The sequence below is a fragment of the Pogonomyrmex barbatus genome, unplaced genomic scaffold, assembly GCF_055798465.1.
Source record: "Pogonomyrmex barbatus isolate J1 unplaced genomic scaffold, ASM5579846v1 scaffold1, whole genome shotgun sequence".
Taxonomy (NCBI): Eukaryota; Metazoa; Arthropoda; class Insecta; order Hymenoptera; family Formicidae; genus Pogonomyrmex; species Pogonomyrmex barbatus.
Genome location: NW_028297098.1, coordinates 5,383,689 through 5,401,959, shown reverse-complemented (window position 1 = coordinate 5,401,959; position 18,271 = coordinate 5,383,689). Strand labels below are relative to the sequence as shown.

The window sequence follows — 18,271 nt, the reverse complement described above, 5'->3', positions numbered from 1 at the left end:
CACACATGTGTTTCGGTGCGATTAAGGAAAAGAAAATCCAGGAACGTGATACGACACCGAACCTCGTTATCGCTGTTCCCAATACCACCATTTTTTATACCGTTCAAGCTGTCCCGGTGTCTATCACGTAGAATTGTAGCATGTATCCTCGCGATACGTCCGCTGATGGAGATTTATTGAGCCGAATTGCTCACTGTATATCGAAAGTGATCGACTACATTGTTATTGTCACATCAATTTATACAATTGACGCGTGCAGTTGTAAATCTTATCGAATATGGAAATTGGAAGAATACAAAAGCCTGACGGTTTTGCACTTAAAGTGAAACAACGTATGTAAATCTTAATAATTGATACGAGAAATTGCACTATACACTTTTTTTTACGATTTTTAAAAGCGTATTTTGTGAATATTTCATTGAATCCGATCATTCGATATGTACATTTTAAAACTGTAAAACCGTTTGTTAAATATTTTATATCAATTACACTGCTTATTGGAATAAAAAAGTTAATATTATGAGTCTCATAACAGTAAATCCATAACCGCTGAGTGTACGTCCGGGATAATAAAAAGCGCGCGCAAAGTTGTTGGGCGTTCTGACACAATTAGCAAAACGACGCTTCGATCCGGTTAAAATCCGCTCAGGATCCATTAGAAATAATGAAGTAGCTCCCAACGAATGCAATGCAATCGTTTCTAACTCGACTCGCGAAGTAATCCCGTTCGCGTACGTGGGCAAACATCACTGGATTTACCAGCGGCGGTGAGTTGTGCAGTGCATTTAGCCGAAAATTATGGTAATAATAACTTTCGTGCAATTCCCAGGCGTCTCCACTTTCCTGTCCCGTCCCCCGCGGACGGGCCGGAACTTTGTGTCGTGCGTTGCGGTAACGGGATTGCAGCGCTAAAGTTGGAAATTCACTTGGTAATGTCATCACGTTAGATTGTTATGACCTTAAGTCGGAGCAACTATGGACGTTCGCGATGATCGCCCTTGGCATTGTGAGACTAGCCCGGCGTAGCTCCTTTGTCACGGCTGTCGATTGAAACTGCGGCTACTCATCGATCGTCTCGCGTGTATGCAGGATTATTCGGTAGATACGATTGACATCTAAATTACAAGACACCGCACCGTTTTCACTACCTATTACTCCGATTGATGAAAAACAATGGACGCCAGTCGATGCGTGTCGAACAGAAATTTAAGTAAACAATTATAATAATCACAGGAGGACGGTAATATAAATGGAGATATAAATGTAAAAAATGGAAACGGGATAATTAATTATATGTGTTACCCAGTGAGAAACAAGAGAATTAGAATTGCGCGATAAAATTGTCTATGGCGGAATACTCGAAAACCCAATTGGTTTGATTGGATTGAAATTGCTTCGTAAAAATCGATCGTATATCAGAACAGATATATCGGATTGAATCATGGATTCAAGCGAGAGATAAAACGCGCGATGTCTCCCCTGGGCGTCCTTCGCCAGTGAAGCTTTTTAAACGTATATTTAAATCCGCGAAAAACTTTAAATCACCACCCACTACAAAATCAACCAGTCTCGCGCGCGCGCACGGAACGGGATTTGAAAGTTAAACAGAATTTACATTGCACGACGAAGCCCAACCTCAAGTGGGTCACTCGGGGAGCCACGAGAAGACCGACGGGATATCGCGTCTGGACCCAATTAAAGTTCCGTAACTCGCGATCTGTACACGTACATTATTTACCAAGACGACAAAATAAAAAAAAAAAAAAGATAAGAAGCGAAAAAATGAAGAAACTTTGCGGGCTATTCCTGTTGGCCTACCGGTTATACAGACGGCGTCGCCCGTCCTGCGAATTCGTGTCGTCTCATTCGGTCCCGTACCTCGCGAAACTTTCTGCGTTAGTTAGGCAAATTAATTGGATAGTTTGACGGAAATGCGATAGCAGAGACGGGACCAGTAGCGAAGGATACTGTCCGGCCAAGTTTCAATTGCGAAGAAAATCGGCGCGAATACGTTCTGGATGACGCTCAGTATGTGACTCTCTATCCTATCGTTCATCGACCCGAAGAGAATGCGCTCGTGAAAGTTCTCCGGGTGGAGGATCTCGTTGGGTTGTCTCACGAAGTAGGTTAGCTCGTGCACGGGCACCGTAGGAAATGAAAATTCTGTGGTCAGACTGCCGTTCACGTGATAAATGCAGAGGACCGGAATGCTCGGTTCGTGGAAGAACTCGCGGATGTCCATGTCGCATTTCCACGTCCAATCGTCGTCCGTCAGACCGCTCAGCGTCGTCATATCCTTAACACACTGAATCTGAAAAAAGGTCATGTCATATTTTTCTGAACTCTTGTTATCAGTCCAAATCCAATTTTATTTTTCAACAGCACAGTATATTATTTCTAAAAAGATATTGTTTCAATAAATAAACCATTTAAATGTAATTATATGCTTACATTTATGATAAAAATTATGATAAAAATATTTATGTATGCATTTATGTATGTCTTCGTGGAATAAATCTTTGAATAAATATTATCATAAAACTTTAACCACTCTGGCATTTCTCAAACATCTCAAAAATGTAAATATTTAATCTTGAAATTGTACAAATTGTACTCGAGACAAGTTTAGAAATTGTAAATTTCTTTGTAAATTTAGAGGAAAAGCGTATTAACTTACGAACGTACCAATTCGTTTAATTCGTCCGGTTCATATACCGGTCGTATGTCCACTTCCTCTTCTTCACCTGCAACAATATTCATCTCTTTTTAATAATTTTTGACATAGATCGCGAGCGATGCCGCGGCTACCACTGCGACAAGTGGATTTTGAAAATGCGATCGCCCTGTGCGACGTCTATTGTCCGTCGGAAAAGCGACCTCGTAATTAATATAAGGGGCATTGGAAAGAGGAAACAAATTCCACGGGACTGGCCGTTCGTTAGTCGTCAATTGGAACGGCGCGATGGGCCCTCCTAAATCCGCCATCCGGGTTAAATAGAAGACATTCGTTCCAAGAGGATCTCTCGTTCGTTTCGATATCATTCCTCAGGCCTTCTCCGGTCTCGGTCCCATCGCTGGGCCATCGCCGCCGCCCATGCCTTTGCTCTTGGCAATCTAATAGGAACTATAAATCGCGAGTAGCTAGTAAATCGACGGAAGAGGAAACACGTCGTGTCGCGATCGAAACGTTACCGTAGGCCACGTTGGGGCGATTTATTCCACTATGATGGTAGACATTATGCAGATATGACGATGTCTTCTTTGGGAACATGCAACGACTTATCATATGTACTTCTCTCAAAAATCATCGTTATTAAGAAAATTATTAAGTGTTTTAGCAAAATGTGAGGAGAACATAAACTTAAATAGAGTTTTATGATTTTGTTAACAATTAACTTGAAAAGAGTGTGCCAATATTTTTCAAATTTTTTTATTATATTGAGACAATTGTTTTCATTTTTTTACAAAAGTATTATTAAAATCATGAAAGAAAATAAAATATATATTCGATTTATATAAAATGTTATGTATATTAAATTTTTCTAAAATGTATATATTTATGATGCAATTGAAAGATACGCTGCAATTTTTTATCATTTTAATGCACTGTCAAAGTATAGTATACGCTTACTCCGTCGTATGAATAATTGAATTTGTGTTACTTCGTGAATTAATTAGAGCATTTTACAGCCAAGCACGCCAAGAACAAAATCGCCATTCTCAATCATCCGTACGTAACGTAACGTTAATTGTTTGCGGATTAAGGATTTGTAGATCCCACCGTGTCCGAATAGGAAGAATAGATTTTGAGTAATAACATTAGTTTGCGTTGGGATGGATAAACGCCGGTAGCCTGTCGATAGATCGGTTTATTTAGTTCACCTACTTTTGGACCGTGCAAGTACCACGAGAATTCGCGAGGGGACGAATTAGGTTCATCTTCCAGCGAGCGACGGCCGAAGGGTAAATTGCCTTAATCCCAGGGACAAATTAGGAATCGGCTAACAGAGCGGAATCTGCGATGACCGATTAATCGCTGCAAGTGGCCAGCTTATGCACGATACGTGATAACTATTGAAATTGTTGAAATTGAAATGATGATCGGTTTGTTAATATCAAGTACCTCTCGACTCGTAATCATACATCTGTTTCGTCTTTAAAGTTCATCATGGAATTTATTATTACCGAATGCACTCGCGGGAACAAAGCAGCCATTGTAATTGCAAATTGGATGCGGCCATCGTCGAATTCGTGTCCAAATTCGAGCACGTCCCTGTCGAGCGAACTTGTGCTTCAAATTAGCCGCATTATGGCTAACGTGGTCGTTATTATTGCTGCCTTGTTAATATTTGCAGAAGTATCGAGGAAATTATATCTACCGTAACGACTCGCGTAAACTAGAAAATGAATTAAATAAACCTGCTTAATTAATCAGCACTGCGCACTGTAATGAAGTATTAAAAAATTTATCAGTCGCACGTATCAATCACAGATATCAAGCAGATATCAAGCAGAGAGGTAATGGAATAAGCGTGTTGCTTTGTGGAGATTGGAAATTGTGGTTATCTGGAAAAGGCGGAGATCGGGATAAGAGCGAATAACAGATCGGACTGTCGAGAGTCATGAAAAGCGAAAGTATTTTAATATTCCCTTCACGCGCGAACGTTGCTCGTTGCACGATCGATTCTGCAGCATCTTTGGCGGATTTAACGGCGGAATTAGAGAACGCTGCGCGACGAAGTCGTACGAAACAGAGAAGTTGAAAACGACGTATCCGAAAGTGTCGAAAATAGAATAGGCGGACGAAGAAGCGGAACCGGGAAAGGAGCGGAAAATCGAGAAAGTTGAAACGGTGAAGTGGGTGCGTTTAATATTTTTCTCGTAAATCTTACTGGGCGCTTCATCGCTGAACTCGGCGTCCAAGTACTCTCGATGTGGGTCCGGGGGCGGCTTATCTTTAACTTTATTTCTCCGTCTTTGCATTTTATTGACGGGGTGGCCTGCCGGCGTCGTCACCTCTCTCGCACGAGACTGTGCAGCTGATTTATGCGCCCGGTCCGACTGTTACGGCAGCGAATCTTTCAGCGTTTTCGCCGTAGATATCCTGAAGCACCACCGCGAAGTTGCTCGAGAGCAAGAGGAGTGGTCTCGGCAGTAGATCGGCTTTTGGAGACCGATCGTTCGTTGTCGAAGGGGTTCTCAATATTTCACAAAAGATATCGTCGCTGGCTAGCTGTTTATATGGCCGATTACATAAAAGAGGATTTATCGCAGAATATTCGTAAAATATTTGTATTATTCCTGTGAATAATTGAATTTTTTATTATTTAATGTGTTTTATCAAAGATAATGTTTTACACCAGATTAGCATACCAGATTATTAATTTCATTTATTACTTTCATTTAATTTGAATTTTTAATATTGAAATATATATTTATCTGTTATTATATTAAGTTAACTCTAATAAATTAAAGCTTCAGAGAGCTAGTGAAAACTTTCCACTTCGTTGCATACATTACACGTTCCGGTGAGCAAATCGCGGAACTTCAGTTTATTAGGTTCATTGTGGTCGCTTATTCGTTAAAATTACGTGCTTTACCTCATTTCAAAGCTGCTACCTCATTTGCGCTAGAGAATAATCACGTACATTTTGTATACGAGTAATTGCTGTACTTGTTATAAGACGTATTAAACATGTATGCTTAACGTGCAATCTTAATAATGTAAAAAATTTTTATCATATTCGAATCTGCTTTTAGAAATATCATTAATAAAATAAGAAAAAGTTAAAAGTTAGAGAGAGAATACAATTTAGAAAAACGTATTTGCAAGCTTTTGCAACGTTTAGTTTATACACATGAACAGATAAAATTATTTTGTTACTATTGTTTATTAATATTTTTATAGATATTTAAATATAAATTTCGATAATAAATATTAATGACAAATATCAATTATATCACTAATAATAAAATTATCATCATCTGCATCAATTCGTAAATCATAATTTATTAAAGTAAAGAATAATATTGAATAGAACATACTCGCTAATTATTAATATCACTAATTGTTATCTTTAATCGAACTTGCTGGCCTTCCAATAAATTCATCTTTATTATTTGATAATATTATCTGTATATCTTTTATTAAACTTAATTCTTTTATTTACTTATATTTATGAGCTTACTGTTATTTTAAAAGTTGATTATAATATGTTTCTTTCAAATACAGTAAGAACATTTGTAAACAAAGAGTATAATAGAAAAAGGTTATATTAACGTTTTCGATTTTTCCATTTTATTATACACTTGAATATGCAAGTTTTTTTTTATTTTATAAATATATAAAAAATGAATTAAATTGGAAAGATTAGAAATGTTTTTATATCCAATAACGGAATAGACGTTTTTAATAATGTCAGATGAGAAATAAGCGAAATATTTAAAAATATGAAATAAGTGTGCATTTAAAATAAACTTAAAAAATTAAAAATAATAAATATATTTAAGATACGTAATTAAGGTACGTATGATTACGTAAAAAATTGAATTTTGAAACTCGTAATTTACATTAAATTAATTCAGTATCAAATTAAACATTTAGAATAAATTCAATGGAACCTTAAATATGAATTTAAACTTTTCAAAGGATATAACCAATGATAAAAAACAGTCAAATATGAAAAACAGTCAAATGTTCGTATCTAATAAATGCTTTAAAAAATTCATTTAATTTTATAAAATAGCATTTAATAGGTGAGACTTTTTCTGTAAGGAAAAGAAGTTGTAAATTTGTATATTACATTTAGTAACGTACAAATTTACAAGTATGTGATTAAGAATCATAATTCCGTTTAACAAGAAATAGATTGCTTCAAAATGTAAAATTAAAATATGCGCTTTGTTTTACTCTTCAAGTAAACAAAGAATGAATTCATTTCTTTTATTATAGTTTAACAGCAACGGCGACAGGTTACCGCGCATATGAAAATGTCGTAAAGGATCAGTTATTCAAATATCACGTGTAACGACGAAATTTTTCGACTTGGCTGTATGAGTCATGTTCACTGGCACGTGATTCTGCGTAGCGCGTCCATCGCGGATATCCGGTTAGATCGACGGATGCGAGCGAAAGGAGAAATTGCACAGGTCGGTTATAGAGGGGATAGGTCGATGGAACGAGATTAAAAGAGGCAAAGCTACAAGATTAAAAGGCAAAGCGGGACCTACTCCGAATTGAACGGCGTCGGTTGACTGCTCGCGGAGACATTTATATTCCCGGGAAATCGTTATTGACCGATCAGAGAACCCGAATGGCTTTGTCGCGTCGTTTCTCCCTTTCTTTATTTCGCGCACCCTTCCTCTGGAGAGGAACGAGGCAGCGCGTGTACATCGACATCTGTCCTGCCAAGGGCTTCGTCGCAATATCGTCACACGCACTCGCTGTGAATCGCAATCAGAAAGCATAATCGTCAAGCGTAAGTTTCAAGCGTAAATATTTCGTGGATCAAATCGCAGGTTTTTCATGTAACATCTTTTAGCAATAATTAAAAAGATGAAATAATGAACTAAAATCTGAGTAATTATATATATGTATATATATCGATCGAATTTGCAAGTTCCCTTTTCCATTTTAAGAAAATTAGATTCAGCTACATTTAGTTGGATGTAGTTGTAACCAGAGATGAAAGCGCGGTCCAATATTTTCGGAATTAGACGAAGGATTCACAATAGGAAATGTTCCAGGTTCTTCGTCACAATTTTCCTCGCCAATAGCTCAGCGGTAGTAATAGCTGTCTGAAGTTCTCTCAGAAATATGGGCCTCAAAACGCCAAAACATACCTACAGATCATATAGACCGGAAAGCGAAAATTGAGCTAAAACACGAGACGAGTTTTGCTAGGACTAGTTATGAAACATGGTGCATTGGAACTAGCGAAAATCGAGAACTTACGTAAAATTTAATCGAGTAAAGATGAAAAGACATCAACACACTCATAATCATCATAATCATAAGAAATATCAAAATAAGTTTATAATAAGAAACAAATTTTGTATGATCACCGTTAAATTAACCGTCATAATGTTACGCAGCGTTGTTTCTGTTGCGCGTCATAATAATTTTCACAATCAGGAGGCTCAATTTGCAGTGCGCCTGGATTTTTATAACATACCATTAGTAACTTGAATTTATTAAATCAAAACGTTTGCTTTCATAATCTTTACTGTAATAATTTTACAGGAGATAAATAAAAAGTCGTGCAAATGAAAAAAATAACGCGTTTGAAGTTGGCGCGAGCCATTATCGTATTTCTTGATATTTCTATCAAGAGACAAGTATCTGCAGCACGCAATGTCAATAATGAGAAATTTATTGAAGTGCGAAAAAGCGTGCGGTCACGCTTGTCGATACATTTTGTGTTATCGTGCCGCGGTTTTATATCGCGTACATTCTCCGGCGGCACTTACGGCAGTGTGTCGGCGCACCGCGTACAGGATTTCGAATTTCGATTTAACGTGCTTCTGTGAAAGAGCGAGTAATAGGTGTGCCTACGTACCGTGGCGAACCTCGCAGGTCCACGGTTGTTTGTCGACGAACGGTGGCGTTCCCGCGAACGCTTTTCTTCGGCAATCGATTGCTCGCCGGACGAACGGGAGATTTTCTCTCGAGTGCTTTCGCTGTCTCGTGCACGTTGGGTTCTGGCGTTGGTTCGATCAGACACGAAAGGGGAACTAACTGCTTTTTCTCGCTCGTACGCGCGCGTTCGTATCTGATGAAAAGCCGATTTAATCGTTCGCATCCTGCCGCGACTCTGCTCTCCGAAAAATTACTACTCAAATAACGGGCAACGTTTAAAAGACGTGTAAAAATCGTTAATTCGTTAAAATAGAGTTACTTTTTATATTAATTATTACATTAAGAATTAAATCTTTTTTTTAAATCATTTAGTTTCTATATTTTTACTATTAGTTAAATAAATAATACATAAAATATTAAATAAAATAATAAATAATATAGTAATAGCCAGAAATAAGATTCATTTTCTAATAAGAAATATGAACCTTTTTCTTTATTAACAGACAGATGATATCTTCTGTTAATAATTCGTATAAAACGATTATACTTAAATGATAGATAACATCATAGATCGTACATTATTATTTTCACTAGTAGCATCCTGTTGAGTTGCTTAATATTCCGTATGCGCAGTTGATGAAGGCAACTTCTACACGTTCAAAAAGCTGTAAGACGATCTGTCACGTGCTCTATTTCGTATATTTAATACTGTAAGTTGAAGTAAGATAGAATATACCATATACAAAGCGTAGCGATCCATCATACAGGCTGTCGCGTATCATTTGATAGATCGTTTACTGAATATCTGTCAGTAATAATATTCCTTAAACGCAAAGAAGGTTTGACTCAGTACATATTCCAGTTTATCCTGACGTATACAATTGTTATTGTACAAAATAAATAATAAAATAAAATATTTCGTTTAACATCTAATTATTTCTAAAGAATATTGTTAAAAATATAATTGTGACTAAAATATTTAGTCCTTGTAATCTTATATAGAAATACAAATAATATGAAACTACAAATAATTCTATTTCAGATTTTGCAAAGAATACAGCTTTTTTCAAAAATATATAAATTTCTTTGTTCTAAGACATTATTACTCGATGAATAGCCCGCGTCATATTTTGATATTTTTCGTTCTGAATCCGAAAGGGAAAATTTCGTGGAACGTCGAAAAAATGTTTTCCGTTACGTTACGAACGTGACGCACCCTTTTTTCTGTCTGACGCGTGTCAAAATTTTCTTCATGACCGCGAAAAGATTTTTTCCCGGGGATGTTAAGCCGGTAATGTGCCGGACGGTGCATAAAACACATCGTTTTATGCCGCGGCGGCACGCTGTGAAAGTGTTGCGCCGCGAGGCTGATACAGAGTAACGAAGGGAGAAAGACCGAAAGAACTTTGCGATCGCAGGAAATTGTGCCTGTATAGAAAAGTTTGCGCGCTGCCATGCTGGTGTCACGCGTAAATTCGCCATTATTGAATTCGACGCGGAAAATTTCGTCAGAGCTCGCCCTTTGGAAGATCGTGGATTATCCTTCCGAAGGTTGCAGAAAGTTTAAATAGATGCACCGTGTCGTGGTTTAAAAATAAACGTGGTTGGAAACTCCGCTGATTTTCTTCCAATGTTTGCCGTTGTTATTAAATAAAAATTAAAAGAAATATAATTTTGTTCCTCAATCAAATTATTTGCAAAAAAAAAAAGAAACGAATAATAAACGAATAAAACGTATCTAAATTTAAAAAAGAGGATTGATTATCATGTTTAATAATGATTAAATCTTATTTCATAATAATTAATTTTGTGAAGGATATGTTGCTTTTCATGTTTGTTTAAACTGTCGATTTCTGCTGCAGTTTCCTGTGAATTATCCAGCGATACGCGTGGACGTCGATATTTATGAGCAGGTCATTCGTTGCGGATTCACAGAGAAACTCTCCATAGCAGCACAGCGTGCAAGGGAAAGGTGCAAAGAGATAAAAGGGATGAAAATGTCAAAAGGAACGAGGGGTTGAAATCTTGTCACTTTTAGCGATGGCGGGCGGATGCGAAACGCGGGATGCAACGAAATAAATCCTCCCGGGATCTGCGTGATATCTCTCTTCGTTGCGGCGCGTTTCTTGCTGGCGTATGTGACAGTTTAAATTGAGTCCGCGTTATGCTTTTTCCATCGCACGCGGTTTTCTAACACCGTCGCACCTGCAGTGTCGCAGAAATCAAATAGAAGGAACTGTGATGCCGTTCAATTGTTCGAAGAGCAGAGCTACGCGGTAAATTCTGGTATTATTTCATTAAATATTGATCTGACGCTTAGAGTCGATCTCGGAGAAACACATGTTTCGCTTTGGAATACAATGTCTTTGATAAGTCTGTAAGAATCGCAGCAACGAGATTTTCCTTTTCTCGGAATTACGTGCTGCTGTATGACGATTCAGCGTAGTTGAACAGAAAATACGAAATATATATATATATATATATATATATATATATTTCGTATATATATATATATATATGTGTGTGTAATATATATTATATATTACATATCCAGATATTCTCAAGTTGTACTATCGGATATCAGCGATTGGAATAGATGCGAATATTCTTTTATACAATTGCAGTTTCCGTATATACAGGAATTGTAATACCGAAACTTAGAAACATGCGCTGCTTATGTTAATTTTTTCAACAAGATACAAAAATAACAGAGACAGAAAAATATATCAGATAAAAATACTTTGTAATTATAAAAACTCTACTAATATTTCTAATTGATTCTTCCTGCAAAATTTTTCCGTTATTCGAAAAAATATTTCAGATATGACTACAGTTTTCTATTTGCTTACGAGCAGAAATGGCAATAGCCGTGCTTGTGCTATTATGTTGTTGCGTTTTGCGCGGTTTACATTTTGCGTATCGCCTGTGTTGACAGAATCGCATTGAGCCTTCGAACGTACGCTCTTTTATCGCAATGCATCCGCGATCTTTCATAAAGATGGCTGTTTGCAAAATTCATACGCGGGGTCTCGGCACAACACCGTGTACGGTCGTCCCGGTCTCCACCTTATTCCGCTGGAAATCGATGACGCGAGTTTGAATCGGAGTTGTTAGCATACGCCGCCCCATCGTTCTCTCGAATCGGCGCATCGTTCAATTCCTACAAAGTCTCATCTATTTCCGAATACGTCACGCGCCATCCTGCATCCCCGCAAGGATCCCGGGGAGCGCGCAAAAACTCCGTGATCCTGAAATAAATCTGGCCGAAGGCGTGCCGTTATAGAACGCGAGCGACATTCTGCGACAATCGCGCGATCGGCAAAACGATATCGCGCATTAACGAGAAAGCGTTGATTGTCGCGCGATTAAACGTCTCTCGCCTTCGATGTGATTTTTATCGCCATTGAAAATGAAACGGCGAAATCGCCGTCCCAAGAAGTTTCCCTCGCTTTGGCACGGAGTGTCGAAGAAGACCAGACGATTTACGGCCGTTACTCGATTCTGTATTCAGTCATCATACCCAGAACTCTATCTTACGAATCGTATCGATTGGCGGCAGCTTTTCCGCAAAAGGAATTCGACGGTATCTTGTCGGCAGTGTGTTATCGACGTTTGCGTATCTCCAACCCCTTGTTTATCTCCCACAATTATCCTCGAGAGTAGAATCCCTTGTTAAGTATAGCTACCTAACTGCGTGATTGATTATTCGAAGCGTCATCGAGAGATTTTACGCTGATTTCCGAGTTATTGCAATCGAGGTTTCGTTCATTAAATTTTAAAACATTTTTTTTTTTTTTTTAATTTTTAATATCGGAAATCTGTCAATAATTCTGAATTTATTTGTTATAGCTGTTTTATTTGTGCGAGAATTGTAGGTACGGATATTCGTATGGATTACACAAATGTAATAGCATAGCATTACAACTGATGTTACGTTGTGATTGCGTATCAATGTCAAGTATTTAAAAAAAATTATCAATCAAAATTATCAATCATAGATTCTCTGTTCCCTTCATACACCGAAATAAAATATCTAAAAATATATTTTATTGTATATATCCAAGTACAAATTAAAAGCTTTCGTACAAAGATAAATTTGCATACAGATGAATAGAAGATTGGACAGAAGTGCGGTTATATTTTGGAAAAAAGGAATAGGGCGACGATTACAATTAATCGAGGGGAAAAACTACATCTCTTCCATTCGATTAAAAAGGGTGGATTAACGTGCGATCGGTTATTCAAATCTATTTTCCGAATCACGTGTGCGGCACGGTACAGCTGGCTCGACGCACTCTCCCGAAACGAGTGTAAGCAGCGAGATTGAGTTTTGCGGAATCGCTCCTCGTTTACGCGCAAAATCTCCATCAAATTCCATCAAGTTTTGGCGATCGAGCGCAACGACTCGATGGCAACGTTATACCGCCGAAGACGAGAGGGCTCGTCCGCTCGCTCAGTCTATTTGTCACCGATTGATTTGATTCGCGAACGGTCGCGCTACCAGCTTGCTCGATCCGTCAGAGATTAGGTCCGGCAGCATTCCCAAAATCCAGACGACCGTAGAGCTATCCGGGCAATGCGGGGTCCATCGAATCCTATCGAGCGCCGTTGCATTTCTCGCGGCAGTAAAATCGAGCGTCGACAGCGCGGCCACGCCAACCTGGAGTACGCCGACAAATGTTTTACGCGTACGTGACGTCGTCGTATCGACCTGGTAACGAAAGTGCGAGACAATGTCGCGGGAATCTTTCATCATAGCTCTACTTTCTATCTCTCCTTTTCCGTTCCTTTCTCTCTCGCTTCATATTTATTATTTCTGCATTGAGTTGTTTTTTCTACCTCGACCTGACATATTTTTATCTTTATTTTGCAGTGCTTGATATTCGATTGTTGTACATTATCTATCCGCATGATAAAAATAATTTCATATTTCTAACTATGTTCCGTAATTCGAAGATTTAAGAATATTTCATCTCCGGCTTCGAGAGAGAGAGAGAATGTGCTCTTCTCTCATCATCAAGATATGATGCAATATCCTTTGTCTTGCAATCTGCCCTATTCAGTTTCTCTTTCCACTCTCTAACTTCCATCCGCTAAACTCACTTCTCTGTTCTGTCGTACTTTTCTTTTGTCATTCTTTTCTTTAATATACCCCATCACTTTGTCTTTTCCTTCGTTTTGTCTCTTTTCTTGCACCAGCGCTGTATATTGGTCTCTCTTACTGTCTTACAATCTCCAGCAAGTTTCTCTCGTAAAAACATAGGAATGTTACGATACGCCAATCTATCAAGTCTCTTCTTCATTTGTCGGAAACATTTTATTACAGTTTGCTTCTAAGCCGCGCTAAAGGAAATGACAATTTTCTTTCTCTCTCTTTCTCTCTCTCTCTCTCTCTCTCTCTCTCTCTTTCTCTCTCTATGTAGATATAATTTTTAAATGCTTTATTAAAAAATAATGTATAAGTACGGTGAAAGAGAAACGAAGAGCCTAAGAAAGGATGAGGTTGATAAAATTATCTTGCTTTTTACAGGTGGCTAAAATAACGGCTACGCGCGGCGTCGTGCGTTAAATTAACCGCATCAGGTTAATGTTATCAAGATCGCGTTCGGGAACCTTACCAAAGGATACCGAAAGCGGAATTAAATTTGAGCGAGATGAAACGAACCGCGAAGGATGTGAACTGGAAATGCGGTGGATGCTGCTTTTTGCATGATTCGAGAAACGATGGATGGCGAATACTCGGAGTACAGATTAACTACGAGAATAAAAATGTAAATACAATATATACAGAGGAGAATGCCGCATTGATACTATTTCAAATTACTCTTGCATTATCTATTAAACTTTAATATTTCTATCCTGGAATTAATATATTTGAAATTCTATATTTATAGCATCGGAGATTCTATATCTTAATAAATCTTAATAAATTGTTTTTTTTCATACTGGCTGATATAAAACGATTTTATGTAATTGTAAATTTGAAAAATTAAATTTATTGTTCATAAATTTATTGTTACGAAGCTTTAGACGTTAATGTCTAATTTACATATAGCAGAGATAATTACTCCATTTAAGACTCGAGGTTCCCGATAAGGAGAGGGGATTATTAAGTGGTGGTGGAGAATTAACTAGAAGCGATGTTGATATCGCGCAGGTGTCTGTATTGAACTGTCCGCGTGTTTATTGCGTCGAATATCGGGTACGTATTTGCAAGACGAAGAGAAGGGCGATTAGCGCAATCGAGGAATAGAGTGTCCCATCTACAATGGCTTTCATGGCCACGAGACAGCCTCGAGTGTTGAGGCTCTCGTAGATGGGATCGTCCTCAGGATTTGGCAGCTGAAGGGGATCATGATAGCAGGGCCCCTTTATGTCGATTCGACAACAGCTCCAGGGTACCACTGGTGGCGTCATACGATCGTCCTGCTCGGCATACCTGCATCAAATTCCGCGTAAGATGCGCTCGCATACCGACAGTCCGATGCACGTGCCGTAATATGAATGCCCACCGTACTTGGGCTATGAATTATGATTTTTCTATATTCCACTATGCATGAATATACGTTATAGTACATATTATATCGTCGACAAGATATTTTACATTACGTTTAACGTTATGCAAAGTAATATTTTGTCAAAGATATGACTTTCTTATACTCGACATTTTGCGGCTGTAATTTTTAGCGGTGCACCATTTTGGAATTTCTCTTTGAACAAGATCATATTACACAAAATCGAATCATTCCTCAACTATAATAGTTCTTGTTATCTATCTATTCGCATTAATTGATGAGATTCGAGCCGCAAATTTACAATTTATATTTTAGTATTTTTCTTTATTTCAAAAAGGCTTGTAAAGATGAAGTTTCCCGTTCTTGGAGGAAGAACCTTTTGGCGTGACCAGCGCGAATTCCGCGGGCGTAAATGTCTTTACGTTGGTCTCTTCCTCTCTTGGGGAAGCGTGCGAGCGAACCACCAATCGGCATTCCGCAAGTTGGTGCACTTGCTAATTCGAACTTGTCCGCGGACACATCGGCGAAGTGCGGAATGAACTGGTAGTCATGTCGTATGTCCGTGTTCCGTGTTCTCCGTCCTGACGCTTCCTCGATGAAAGTTCTGGGAAACTTTCCTGCCAAAAACATTTCGTCACACAAGGGCAGCTACACTCATGCATGACGTATGTAATGGTAAGCAAAAGTTCCATCTGCGGTCCGTCGCGTTTATTAACCGTACCGCCTAATTCCCAGTTAAATACGTTTGAAAATCGTGAATATCGCGTTCCACAATATTGATTTAACTGTCATCCCGTGTGTGTATAGATATATATGTTTTGTAGATAGGGTCTTTGATTTCATTGACTCATTCAGATCAAGTTACTGTGTTTATGCATTCTGCGCAAAGGGTTCTTGAAAGGGTTTTAGTAAATTATATAAAATATAAATACAGTCTTTCACTATAAAATTTAAAGCGCATTTGCTCGCAAATGAATTGTGTACAGATAAATTATTCCCGATACGAGGAATATCTGACGCAAATAATTTTAATATTTGCTAATTGATATCATACGAGAAAGATATTTTGATATATATTTAGAGATAGTAAACCGAGAGAGAGAGAGAGAGAGAGAGAGAGAGAGAGAGAGAGAAAGAGAAGTTATTATTGAAATAAACATCAGGTCATTATGACAGATATTAATATCGTTAATGCTTCTTTCTTCCTTGTTTAAGAAGATAAATATCATATGACATGCCTTTGGAAGAAGCGGTATCAATGGAAAAGCACGATAAAATAAATGTCAGGCTTTGGCTTTAAAAAGTCGAATTGGTAAACTCTAAATTATTCATTGTTGAAAGAACAATATTTTATTATAGACATTTCAATGGTCAGCCTGCGGTTTAATCCAGGTTCGGTAGTCCGGTGTATCAGGAAATTCACGCGCCATCGACGCGTTATTGGATGCTATGCACGAATTTTCAGGTTTCCTGATGCTCCGGTATTGGAACGAGTTAATCCTTAAGCTGATAGAGTACGCGAATCACGTCGCAATCCCGCATGGGAGAGCTCGTTATGTATGTCGCGTCGGTGAAACCTGGTATTAGTTTTATTAATAACGCGCATTATAGCTATTTCCATTACCGATTACACGCGCTTTAACTTCGAGCCTGTCGCCCAAGCCGCTTTACATACGCTCCCCTACATTAGCCAATTTAACTGGTGGAAAGCTCATTAGATATCTTCACGTTTAGAAATTCTAAATAGGATGTGCCATAAATTAAAGTGAAAGTATCGGGCCTTCTCTTTCTAAAATTTTTGTTAATAATAAGTGATAAGTGATCATGTCTAAATAGTTATATATTGATAATTATAAATATTTTAATAATGTAAATAACTTAAGGAACAGATAATTTTTTAAACTTGTAATTGATTTTATTTATATTACAATGAAAAGTTATCTCTTCACAAATCCAGTTCAAATTTTTTAAATTACACCTTGTTCTATTTAAATATTAATAATATAAATTGCGAGAAAACTTCATGAATGTAAATGTAATTTTTATATTTTTTAAAAAATAACATAATTTTGTGTAAAGAACGTCAATTAGCTAATAACGACGTAATCTACACGTGATCGCATTTTAATGTCTGTACTTACTCTCACGAAAGCAGCCAAATGGAAAACACTTCGCAGTGGGCGTTTACAGGCCTTCACACCGTGTGCGGAAGGTAGGAGCGTGAGTCTGTGAACACATAACTTACAGAAGAAGGCGGCTCGCTCGTTCCAGAAATTAGGGAGCAGCGTAGTAGCGTAGAATCGGCTAGCTTGAATCCTTCTGCCTATCTTCCTAAATATTTTCAGAAGCCGATACTTCGCAAAGTATACGTGACAATGTGGCGCGAAGATAAACTAACTCGCGATGCGTTTTGACGTGAAAGTAACGCGCTCAGGAGCAGTTTCTCGTCAAAATGAACTTCCTTGAGATAATCGTGGAAGTGTTTCGCTACGCCATTGGAGCACTTTGCTCTTGAAAATGTCCGACGTTTTAAACGTCCACGTTTTTTTCGAGTACACAGCACTCGAAAAGAAATGCGATGCAGAATCCTGGAATCCTCCGTCTCGTTCATCGGCCGCGATGCTTCATTGTAAAGCTGGAGTATGCCATTGGATTTTAGTAGAGTTCGCAATTGTTCGATTCGCGAATTCACCGTAAAAATTTTTTTTAAGGAATAATACAAATATTTTCCGATATTTTTTAAAAGCGGAAAATATGGAGAAAACTTAACTGAATCTAATAAAACGATTAAATTTCATGTTGAAATTTCTAGATATCACATATTACTAAATCACATATTACTTGATGCTGATTTAAAATTATTAGTAATATCAAAATAATTATATTACATTTTATTAAAGTATGGATGAAAACAGAATTTAATAATATAATAATATGCTATACAAATTTTTTAGTTTTAAAAGTATGTTTTTATGGCAGTAATTTAATTCTTCTTAATTGATCTTCTGTATTGATAATTTTATTATAAAGATATTTTTGCAACAGATCATTTTGCATGCACATTGGATGTTTCTATGTCGATATTACATCGATAAAGGTTAAATCACTAGCATCGAATTAATTGACTACCATACGACGACTTTACGATAAAGCGCGTGGCAATTTAGACGACAAACGG

At 37.6% G+C, this 18,271-nt stretch overlaps 1 protein-coding gene across 1 annotated transcript in view; it reads right to left on the bottom strand.

Moving 5' to 3' along the window:
* kl-2 (dynein heavy chain 2, axonemal kl-2) overlaps positions 1 to 4,983 on the bottom strand; it is a 43,429-nt gene extending 38,446 nt beyond the window's left edge. The window contains exons 1-3 of the mRNA XM_089081030.1: positions 4,893 to 4,983; positions 2,686 to 2,744; positions 1,969 to 2,311 (exon numbers count right to left, since the gene is read on the bottom strand). Coding sequence (XP_088937156.1) covers positions 1,969 to 2,311; positions 2,686 to 2,744; positions 4,893 to 4,983 — 493 coding nt within the window. The remainder of the gene's footprint in view (positions 1 to 1,968; positions 2,312 to 2,685; positions 2,745 to 4,892) is intronic.
* Between the last annotated feature and the right edge of the window lie 13,288 nt (positions 4,984 to 18,271).